At 50.4% G+C, this 11,205-nt stretch overlaps 5 protein-coding genes across 5 annotated transcripts; 3 read left to right on the top strand and 2 right to left on the bottom strand.

Moving 5' to 3' along the window:
• Positions 1-29: 29 nt before the first annotated feature.
• On the bottom strand, positions 30-1,946 carry VFPPC_07632 (Zn(II)2Cys6 transcription factor; the record flags this gene model as incomplete). Its single annotated transcript, XM_022428575.1, has 3 exons — positions 30-33; positions 635-1,747; positions 1,813-1,946. 3 exons carry the CDS (start codon positions 1,944-1,946, stop codon positions 30-32), a joined length of 1,251 nt encoding a protein of 416 aa, XP_022284365.1.
• Positions 1,947-3,422: 1,476 nt separating this feature from the next.
• VFPPC_15972 (hypothetical protein) lies at positions 3,423-3,635 on the top strand (the record flags this gene model as incomplete). The annotated part of the gene is made up of 1 exon (XM_018293725.1): positions 3,423-3,635. One exon carries the CDS (start codon positions 3,423-3,425, stop codon positions 3,633-3,635), a length of 213 nt encoding a protein of 70 aa, XP_018143101.1.
• A 1,082-nt stretch (positions 3,636-4,717) lies between these two features.
• On the top strand, positions 4,718-5,640 carry VFPPC_07631 (HD family hydrolase; the record flags this gene model as incomplete). Its single annotated transcript, XM_018286458.1, has 3 exons — positions 4,718-4,766; positions 4,818-4,995; positions 5,064-5,640. The coding sequence occupies 3 exons, from the start codon at positions 4,718-4,720 to the stop codon at positions 5,638-5,640; spliced, it is 804 nt and encodes a 267-aa protein (XP_018143100.1).
• Positions 5,641-7,244: 1,604 nt separating this feature from the next.
• VFPPC_07629 (hypothetical protein) lies at positions 7,245-8,702 on the top strand (the record flags this gene model as incomplete). The annotated part of the gene is made up of 1 exon (XM_018286456.1): positions 7,245-8,702. The coding sequence occupies one exon, from the start codon at positions 7,245-7,247 to the stop codon at positions 8,700-8,702; it is 1,458 nt and encodes a 485-aa protein (XP_018143098.1).
• Positions 8,703-9,543: 841 nt separating this feature from the next.
• On the bottom strand, positions 9,544-10,909 carry VFPPC_07628 (hypothetical protein; the record flags this gene model as incomplete). The annotated part of the gene is made up of 3 exons (XM_018286455.1): positions 9,544-10,144; positions 10,192-10,670; positions 10,718-10,909. The coding sequence occupies 3 exons, from the start codon at positions 10,907-10,909 to the stop codon at positions 9,544-9,546; spliced, it is 1,272 nt and encodes a 423-aa protein (XP_018143097.1).
• Positions 10,910-11,205: the final 296 nt, after the last annotated feature.

Raw genomic sequence — 11,205 nt, 5'->3', positions numbered from 1 at the left:
AATATTGAACCTTCTCTCGTTGACATATTCTATCTCTCTGTATTAGCGAATTGGTCTCTTTTGCCAGGCCAAATGACGCAACGGTCATCTATTCTATTTTGTCTTTTTTAATACGTAGACTAAGAACTACCAGCGGGGGAAGGGCTGACATTCTAATGTGTTGATTGCTTCGTTCCAGGTTGTCCCCTATCAGGTATCCAACCACCATGTTTTGCCTCCCCGTGCTGTCCTTTAAAATGAAATCAGTGCCGTATGTCCCTCAACGTTGTATCTCAAGTTGGCTACCGCATGCATCGTAACTTTTGCCGTCCCACTCGTAAGGAATTCCGTATCTACACCCGCAACCCGATGATCATTACAGATAAAGACACCAGAAATACACCCACAACAAGGTCCAGTTCCATCAACCGACCACGCCGCAGATTCTTCTAATCTCATCACCGCTTCACATATTGACGCTATCATCTTCGAGTCCCAAATGCCGTCTCTGCGCGGCCATTTCCTTAGAAGGGCAATGACCCTGCGACGTATAATGCCATTACGGCACCGAATTCCAGCCCAGTATAATTCTTCACAAAGCGACAGCGAGAATGAAAACAAGGGAGCACCACGTCCTTGATCTGCAGCAACGTACGATCGCTTGCTAAGGACTCGCTCGGCAAGGTCGACAATGCGAGAGAACGCAGATTCGTAATTGTCATAGTCTAGCTCCGCATTGTTGATGTCCACGTACAGACATACTTCCACACCGGTAAGCAACGTCTCCAGAAGCAGAAGGCCTTCCGTATCTGCCTCCGTGACAAGTGCAGATTGTTGCTTGAAGTTTTCGAACTTTGCCGCCCACACCTCAAATTCACGCCGATATGCAACCCGATGCTCAGCCCTTGGCAGCGGGAGCGTTATGCATGACGGCGAATCTGAGAACTTGGTAGCTGATAAGAGACCCGTATACAGATTCTGGAACTCGACATATGCGTTTGTGATAGATGCAAACGGCATGTCAGAGCATTTATATGGTATGATTTGACGGCGCAACAATGTTGTTGGCACATTAGCAACTCGGTTCATAAACTGAGACTCTGTAAACGAAATCAACATAACCAGAGACTCGGCAGATAGCAAACTCATTCGTCTTCGCCGCGTGTCCGTCTGATACGTCTGTTCCCAGTATCGCCAGAGGTAAAACAGCTGAAGTCCATTGCGTGCATGTATGATAGCCTGCTGCACATCTCCCTGGAGGCAACAAAGGCCGTTAAATAAGATACTAGCCATCAGAAGCGTTTCTTGATCATCGCCCGTCAGGACATTCTCGCGCCCTATGTCAAGAAGATGCCGTATTGATGCGTTGTACTGCCTGAGAGAAAAGTCGTAAAGCATCTGCGTTGCTGCTTTTGCGTTTTCGCTTTCAATCATCTTCATTCGCTCGTGCATAGCTGCTACAGCTAGACAGGCATGCCAGATGGCCGGATATACTTGTGTGGCTCTGAGGACGTCTGTTTTCCAAAACTTGTGGCCAAAGGTGCCGCACACTTGAGGGATCGTGTCTGTATAAAGTAGACTGAACATGCTTCTCTCTCTTTGGGTAGCTTGTATGCCAGGTGCTGTCGTTGAGTGATCTGGCAGCCAGTTTATCAGGGGGGTAAAGGACGGGAAGTCCTGGTGATAGCCGAAGCCATCACAAATTCGGCCTGTAGATAGGCAACGTTTGCAGAATGGTTTGGCTTCATCGCATTTAACATGGCGGATTCTGTGAACGATTGGGGTATTAGTAACATGGCTTGTTATAAAGCTACGGGTTTGTTCTCGACGAACCGGCATGGCATGCATCCTGTTCGCGCCTTTGGCGCCCAAGCCCTCCGCCTCTTCGGCTTCGCTTTGTCGTCGGTGTGTTTGTTCGAGTCAATTTTTGACTGACCGGCATCCGCTGTTTTTGAAGGCTGAACCATAGTTTAAACTTGCCAGTGGCTGTGGAGCTGGCGATGAAGGGCACGGGAAGCTGGACCTTCATAACCGTACCAAACTGCCAAGAAGCCTCAATATTGTAGATGAGGAGCTAAGCACATTAATGTTGGATTGCAAGCTTATGCAGTCTTACATTTGACAACCATGTCAGACTCCACTAGATTACATGTTGATTGGGTTGCCGATTTGTGCAATGACTTTGATCCACAGTTCTATTTTTAAATAAACTCAATGGTAGAGGCATTCGCCCAGCCAAGTATAACCAATGTATTCCAGCATGGTTGTACCATACCCGTCATGCGATACCGTACGTTGGTGGACCCTGTCGACCTCACGCAACCAACTTTCATCGTGTGGTTGACAGAAACAACAGTGATAGGGTCTTTGTGAAACGCAAAAACTTCAATTACTAAAGAATCTCTGGCAATGTAGGCCGCAGAACGGCCTAACGCAAAACGCCAACGCACTTTGCTGATGGGACAAACAAATTGGCACGCGTTAGAGAGACTCCAAACTAAACAATTTCTCCGTTTATTACTTCATCGAGCATTCAAGAATGTCTCCAGTTTTCGTGTCACGGCACTTTGGATAATATTGACCGCGGGAGGTCTTGGGACAGAAATAGTTGTCCGAAGGACGCTGCTTCATCTCGGAGCTTGACGAAACTTCGACGGGTGAGGCAAAGGCCGCAATGAAGAAACAAGCGACAACGGCGAGTCTCATGGTTATTGTATGAAGGGTGTTCTGTTCAATGGTTTCTGTGTGATTGAGAAGCTTCTGCGACTTGGTGTGAGGACATTGTGGTCTGGACGGAACTGGAGCGCCTTTTTATACATGTTCCAAGCATGCCTTTGCCTTCCAGAGAGTCTCGTCCCCATTCCATCAAATACACAAACCTCAAGGCATCTTTGAGTCAATTCGCCGATTCTATTCTGCACGTCACCCATACAACACTATCTTACCCAGATTTTTCCAAGGCATAAACATGACCAAGTATCGCAACAGGAAAAGCAACGAAGAGAGAGGCAACCAGGGATTCAGATTCCAAAATGACACAGGTTTGATGCATTCCCGAGGCAAGTCTCGAACGCAGCTTTTCGAACAAGATTCCAGGGCAAAAGTTCGCCTCAATTCCATCTAGAGGCTTTCGACTCCTTAGACACGATATGTCTCGCAAATTGGAAGCAGCGCGGCCAGAGGCTTCTCACAAAAGCACTGGCTCCCCGAAAATGGCGGTGCTGAGCCAAACGGTACATCGGTTCAGATCCATGATGCGAAATCACCTAAGATTAGATGAACACATGTTGGACATAACATTGTCTTGGTGCGAGTGATCGCGAGACAGTCTCGGCTATACTGAATGATTGGGTTTTATATTCGCCTTTTTGGGTTGAATTTGACACCAGAACGAGAGCAGTCTCGGATGGAAGTTAGTTTCCGTGTCTAGGACGTAATCGGCCATGTGGATTATTCTTCCTTTTTTGAAGCTTCACGGCCAAGAGGCATTCAGATTGATGTTGGTGGCTTGGCGGGCATCCTCGCTGTCCCACATTCATTGCACGTTGAGATTCGCAGAGTTATTGAGCATCCCTTCTCACATATCAAGCGATCCTTTCGTGCCTGGGGCAAGTCTGCTCGTGGTGGTGTTCAAGAGACGGAGAGGGGGCGCTTGATAATTAAAAAGTCCATCTTGGCTCAACAAGCATCCCCGACTTCGCTCGAAGAACACGAGAAACAAAGCGGCCAAAGGCAGCCCAACCAACGCGGATTGTGATGCGCTGCTGTCAAGGCTGCGAATTTCGCAAGCAGCCCAGCAATGTTCATGAGTCGCGTCGCCGCCTTAATTCAACAACGCAAATGATGGATTGCGGGTATCGACTGAGGATCAAGGTCGTCCGTGACTGCTACTACGAGATTCAGCCGCCAACGGAGTACTCTAGTTCTCACAATCACGAGTTGGACGGCAAGGCATTCCCACGAATTCGGAGACAAATACTCGAGAACCGGAAGGATGATGTTATAAGGCTGCATAAGCAGGGCAAGAAGCCGGCTGAAATTCAACTTTATTCAAAGGCACGAGCTTGAAGAACTGTGGGCTGTTGAAGCTGATGGATACGGTTTTGTGAGGAAATGGCTGTGAATTTGGGAGTATAGGGTATGTAGCACAACTTGATCGACTCTCGACCATTTCTGGCATGGCATTTTGGAAGTGGCAAACGCGATACCTTTGAAAGACGCATAACTCAATACTTAGCTTGTCTAACAAACGAAGCTAAAGTTGTTCATATGGTCTTGTTGCACGTGGACATCCAATCGGCTGTGTCAACGGTGTAGTTTTCTTCACTCAAGTGCCGGCATGATTTGGTTCGGCTTGGTTGCACAGTAGGTGTGGCTGGTGGGGCGGTTTGTTCTTGACTGTCCGGCTGACCACTTGCGAGACTGATCTTTGATTGTGTTTGCAACTATTGGCCGACTGCCGGTGATAAGCCCATGTTGTTATTGTTGTGTGATGCAACCTTGAATTTTGCTTCCCAAGTTTTCTTCATTCTGTTTCTGCAAGTCCTCCATGCTGAAGCACCGTTTGCTTTCCGTTTGAACAAAGCCTTTCTCTACAAATAAATACCTGGCCATACTTTCGATCCAAGCAATCTTGATTCTTGACCCCACCATCCAACACCCCGCGATTCTCTGTTGAGGACAGGGAAAAAAGTTCAACCAGACAAACAAACAAACACACCACAATCCGGTCGCAGCGATGGGATCTCAGGCCGAACAAACCAACAGCAGCAAGCCGGATATAGCCAGTAAGTCCTGTCCCGACTGAGTAGAGCGAGAAAAGCAGCTAATACGACCAGACCTGGGCTTCACCCCCATGGTCAAAGTCTCTGGAGATTGGGATGTCCAAAAAGTTGTCGAAGCCATTCCCGGAGATGCCCCCAAGACGGGTGGCCAATCTCCCCTCGCCTTTTTCCACATGATTGAGCGGCTCAAGACGACGAAGCGCGAAGGCTGGAGACGATTTGGTATCGAGAGGTATGAAACCCGTTGCAATACAGGCAAATTTGCGTTACGCCACCGAACTCGATGCTAACATCCCACAGAGGAGAATCCATCTCTGACCACATGTACCGCATGTCCATCATCTCCATGTTCGCCCCTCCATCACTCGCAAAACGAATCGACCTTCACAAATGCATGAAGATGTGCCTGATTCACGACATGGCCGAACTGCTCGTTGGCGACATAACCCCCGTAGATGGCGTTCCGAAACCCGAGAAGAGCCGACGAGAGAGTCTAACCATGGACTTTCTCACCAAAAATCTATTTGGAAACAAGGACGACGCTGCGATTGGCGAGGACATCCGGGCCATCTGGGACGAGTACGAGGACTCCAAAACCCTGGAGAGCCAATATGTCCACGATATTGATAAGATGGAATTGTTGCTGCAAATGATGGAATATGAGAAGCGCGCCGAGGGAGCGCTCGACTTGGGAGAGTTTGCCTACGTGTCTAGCAAGATGACGCTGGAGGAGACCAGGGCATGGGCTGATGAATTATTGGAAGAGAGGGAAAAGTTTTGGGGCGCCAAGAAGCACGTCGATGGTGTTAAGGGTGTTGATGGGGGTGTTTCTGAGGAGAAGGCCAAGATGCAGGATGAGTACTACTCGAGGGAATAGGATACAAGTAGATGGGTATGGTTTTCTTTTGTTTTCTTTTGTTGCGTATGGAACGACGGGATATTATTTTATGAGCGGAGACACATAGATGCGCGAGCATATTCTGGACTGGTTCGACGGCTATACAGGTCGGGTTTATTTTTATCTAGTGGTTTAGACAGTGTGTAATGTGGAATAGAACTGGAATTCTTCCTGATGTTCTATGGATGAATGGTGGTTGTTAACTGGTGTGAGACACGGGCGGTTGATTAATGGCGTGTCTTGCGCTTGAATTAAATCCACAATGAAGATGTTGCCTCCCCCTTTTCAACGAGATTATGCTAATTATTGGCATATTCCTGCAATTACATGCAGATTGCATCCTTGGCTGATGGCTGATGACCCATGTTGACATGGTGATTGATGCGTCCATCACCCCAGGCAACGAGGACAAGACCCTGGCAGCCGTTGTCCCTCAGTGGAGAAAGTCAGTCCGCTCAAATCGAGGACGAACTTTGATATCTGTGCTCCCAACAGACTGGTTCAAGCCATAGCATCAAAACGATTGATTGCCTCCCCACCAAAAGTTCGACCTGTTCATCGCTTATGTGGACTCCAAGCTTCCGAGCTCCAGCGGATCCCATGTCCTGCGTCCTCCATGTCATGCAAACACTTTCGTAAACCACCAACGACCAAGCATCTCCTAGTACACCGTCTTTTTCAATCTGCTCAACGATTTTCTATTATTGCCCCAGACCCAAGCGAACACACCGCACAAGCCCACCCGTTCCTTAGGTCTGCAGTTACAGTCCCAAACCCTGGTCGACGCTCGATCTGTGCATCTCAGTTTCGTTCGTCGGCCCGCTCCCGCGCAAGCTCAAGCTCAAGCTCCATCTTCACCGCCTTGCTCAACCTTTACGCTTTCCGACTGCAAAAACAAAAAATATTGGTCCACAGAGGACACAAACAGGGACACCGCCTTGTGCTTCTTCCTCGCACTTTGATTCTTGTCCCTGCGTTTCGTCAGATATCCTGTGCGCTGGGAAAACTTGGTGACCGCTAGCCTTGCGGTCCGAGGCAGCCATTCAACAACGGAGATCTCGTGCCTGATTTGCTCGAGGTCACGAGCACGACAACGCTGCACACGCTTCCGCCACACTTTTGGACCAAGGACGAATCTCCAAGCTTGCCAGGCTGCGAAAATCGACTGGTGCGACCGCGACGGTGATTTGTTGGAAAACGCACTCGGCAGACGTTTGGCCTGAAGTTGTGCCTGCCCCGCGTGCAGCAAGCAGACTGATTGTATCGAGGCATTCGCAGACATCGAGCCTTGATTATCCGACTGTTTGCCTTTCATCCCTGCACGTCTGACGGTGCTCTGAACAGAGGTTCGCAAACATTCAGAAACCCTGTTCGGGCAATTTTTGTGATTGCTATCATGCAAAGCTACGCATGCTGAGCGCTGAATCCATCAACAACTCGATATCCATTCACCAGCCAATTCACGGGTTCGGCGATTGACACTACACACAATCACGGTACTGCCCACTCGTAGCGACTGAATAGCTGTCGCTGCAGCATTCGAAATTTCTTTAAAAGTTATGACCGTCTCTTCTGGCTTCCACATGCCTGGGGCCTTTCACACCGAGGGAATCCACCAGGGCCTATTTCGGCCCCCGGTTTCTCCATCATCCAGCTCTGTCTATCTACCATCGACTCGACCCTCCGGAGAGGCGCCTAATCCTAAGCGCAAGCGCGTCCGCGAAGACGTTAGACTGCCTTGTCAAGGTCAGCAGCAGGAGACTACCCGCGTTGATCGCGACGATGGCAACACTACCGCGAGTACGGTTCTGATAACACCAGCCGGGAGACATGCTCAAAATGGCCGGTCATACACACTCGCCGGGCAGCTCGATACACCTGCCGGCGGGCCAGCGGAAAGCGGCATGCTAGGTGAGAGCATGTACTCTGATTCGGATTATAGAAAGGCGCTCGGATCGAAACGGTCGCGGGACGATGTTGATATGTCTGACCCAACCGGCCATACACCGTTATTCAACCTCCCCGCGCACCCTCACCAATCCCCTGGATGGGGTACACTGGCGTTTAGTACCCTGGGCGGTGTAATGGGAAAGGTATGGGAGTTTTGCAAAGCTGGGGCGTTCAAAGGGTTTTATGCTGGAGGTGGACGAGGCTTTGAGATGCAGCCAGGCGACGGTATCATGCCTGACGGATCAATACCAGAACAGACCTGGCCGCAGAACGACGAGGATGAAGAGCAGCATCAGCGGATACCAGGATACTTTCCACAGGGAGATACTTTTCACGGAGAGGAGACTCCTGAGGAAACACCTATCCCTAGCGGCGCATCGACGCCCTCGGCTCCGGCTGCGAAACGACGGCAGACAGCCCCGACGGATGAGTTGGGCAGAAATTGGGTCATGGTTAAGGACCGTGCTGGTGGTACAGATGGCACACCTCGGCGAACCTCAGCTACGTACAGGCAGTCTCCGAGGAACCGCAACCAAGGCCCATCACTGGCAACCGGTCGTCGAATCAGCACCCCTAGTAACCGACGTGCTTCTGGCAAGACAGCCAGTCCGGCACCATTTCGGGCTACACCCCGAAATGGCTTCAACATCATCTCTCCCCCAGCAACACTTGAGCCTCCACGACCGGCTTCATCTGCTTCCTTCGCCTCTCCTCGCTCTCCGTCTCCGACCAAATTAGCCACCATAGCACCGAGCACCACCGCCTCGCCTACGCCGCATTCATCTCGAGGACCTGGACGCAGACGATCTGTCAATACTGCACCTAGCCACCCGTCATTCTCACACAGCCGCACGCATAGTAGTGCCTCTACGGCATCTAGTCGCGGGGCTGTCGACGACTTGGAAAACAGTCCACGTCTTGACGCTGAAGCGAAGCACCTCGCTGCCCGACGACACCGTGAAGAACGGGACACAGATGTTCGCATTGCGGCGTTCAACAAACAATTGCAAGATATGATTCGCCAAGGCAAAGAAGCGCTTGGCACGACGATAGAAGTGGACGGCGAGGATGGCGGATGGGAGGATTATTAAATACTTTCCTTCTGGCGGGCTGTCACCGGTGTTATGTTCTGCACTGCTGTTTTTGACATGTTTATGGCTACGATACCCGGATGGATTGGGCGGATTGGCAAAACAGTCGAGCGGGCTTGCTTGAGACTTTTTAACGTATGACTATGTTTATGGGCTTTTGACCTTTGTCTCTTTTGTTATTGAGCGGTTGGGATATCTTCTGGATGTGGCCGCCTATGAAGCTTGGGAGATTGGATGGGGGATTGCGACGGCGGTTGTCCATATGAAGCTGGATAGTGGTTGAGCGCACATATGATGAATGAGATTGATAATGCTGATGATGTGCAAATGTGTTGACATGCTGTAACCGAATTTGATGGTGTTGATGTATGATGACTGTGCTATCATGTAGAGTGAATGTCATGAGTATCCATAGATATGTACTACGGTGGGCATATATTTATGACCACAGGATGTAGCTGTGCTCACAGTTTGGGTACTAGAGGGTTGATGCATGGAAATGGGGATTGAAAGGTTCATAAGGAGCCGTATCCTTGGTGTATGGTCTGTGCTTGATAGCAGACCAGGCCGTGGAGATCCATGATACTGGGACGTGGCGCAATCTGGTGGTCTGTGTCTGCCGACTGGACCTTGATCTGGGATCCAGGATTGTATTCCTCCAGCCTCAGCAACGACAGAACAACATCTTGTAAAGCAGCCATTTATTCATAAACACAGCACACTCAATATGACAAAACAGCCATTTACTCACGGTCACGGCTTACTCAAGATAAAATAACGTGCAGCCTACGCTGGGGCAGCAATGTTATTACAAACCAAATCAACGCTCTATTCGTATACATTACTTCCCCCTCTTCATAGGAACCTCACTTTTACTCGTCGCGGCACTCAGCCCATCCATCTCAACACTACTACTACTATCATACGCCGTCTCATTCCTCGTCCTCTGAACCTCTGTAACCTGCGCGCCCGCAGCACCAGCCTTACCCTCCGACTCGAGCCCCCACTCAAGACTCGTCTCCACGAGTATCCCATCAAATCCACGATCATCATCCGGCAGTCTATAAAACGCACTGCTATTCCTGTCCTGCCGCCTCGTCGACTCGGCCGTCACACGGAGCGACTGCGGCGTAACAAAGCTAGGCAGCTCAATCTCCCCACGGCTATCACTCCGATTCGACCTCTTCACGTCGCTGGCGTTGGGGTCCTGCGACCGATCTGCCGAAGAGCGAGTGAATCTTGATAGTCGAAATACTTTTCGTAGACCGAGTTTCTCGCTGGTCAGCCGTACGAGGGGCCGCATCGTCGGGAGGCAGGCGGATATGATGCCGGCGGACATTTCGATGTCGGACCATGCGAGCAGCGGGGCGAGCGTGTAGCTAACATCGTGTTTGGAGTAGTTGAAGAGGACCCATGTGCGGTATGAGGATGCAAAGACGGCGCTAGTTTGTTAGTCTGGTGCTTTATATGGTGGTGATGGAGGACGTACAAGAAGCCCAGGCCAAACACGAGCGTCAGACCAACCTTTTCAAACGTCTTCAACTGCAGCCTCCACACCTGTGGGATCGGCAACAGCAGGATAATAACGTCCGAGAAGATAGTCGAGCTCGCATTCGCCAACCACACCCCCAATTCGCTCACACACCGGCCCTCTATATCCGGATGCCACAGCTTCTCGACCGGCACACAAATAAACGTGAAGAGAAACGACACGCAAACCGCCCAGATTACAACATAGGCCCCCACGCAAATCACCTGCTTTTTAAAAAACGGAAACCGGAAAATGCGATAGTACATGCACAAGAGGCTGAGCTTCGTCCACGCCAAGTTCCACACGTATATAATTTCCGTTACGAGCAGCCACTTTGATATATTGGCCACGGCTTTCTCGCCAATCGTGTCGGCATGGTAGCCCACGCCTTCGATGAACATGGCGAATCCGATGCCCACGACCGCCCAGTTCCATACCTAAGTGTGTTAGTTTTGCTCCGAGTAATAGAGTGAAGGGGACGAACGGTAGAAAACATGATGAGGTAGTCGTCCCACCAGAATTGCTGCTTTCGTATCCTTCTACACCAGAGTCTGGCCATGACCGCCAGGCCAGCGAGGGTGGTCATCCACGCGACGACGAGGACGAGCCATTTCCGGAGGGCTGGCGGCTCGTATTGCGGTACGCCGGGGACGTGGGAGCCCTCTAGTTCGCCCATATGGACTTTTGGGGGAAAGTCAGATTATGGGAGGGAAGACTCTACATTTGAGATTTGTCGAGGAGGAGGGCTTCATATTAAAAACTGAAAATGGCCAGGGACAATCCGGGGTTTAAAGAGCCAAGAGCCGGGGGGAATTCCCAATTGCAGATGGTTCTTCAACTTGGTCTCGGAGCCGCGTTGCCCCGTCTTCAGCTGCAGCCCTAGACTGGAAAATCTGGGGGTCTGGGATTTTACATAAGGGGAATGGGCCAGCTTGGGGCCCATTTTGAACGGGCCGTTCTGGTGTCTTGATT

This window comes from Pochonia chlamydosporia, chromosome 4 (assembly GCF_001653235.2).
Source record: "Pochonia chlamydosporia 170 chromosome 4, whole genome shotgun sequence".
Lineage (NCBI taxonomy): Eukaryota > Fungi > Ascomycota > Sordariomycetes > Hypocreales > Clavicipitaceae > Pochonia > Pochonia chlamydosporia.
Note: the sequence above shows the minus strand (reverse complement) of the source record. Positions and strands in the feature narration are given on the sequence as shown.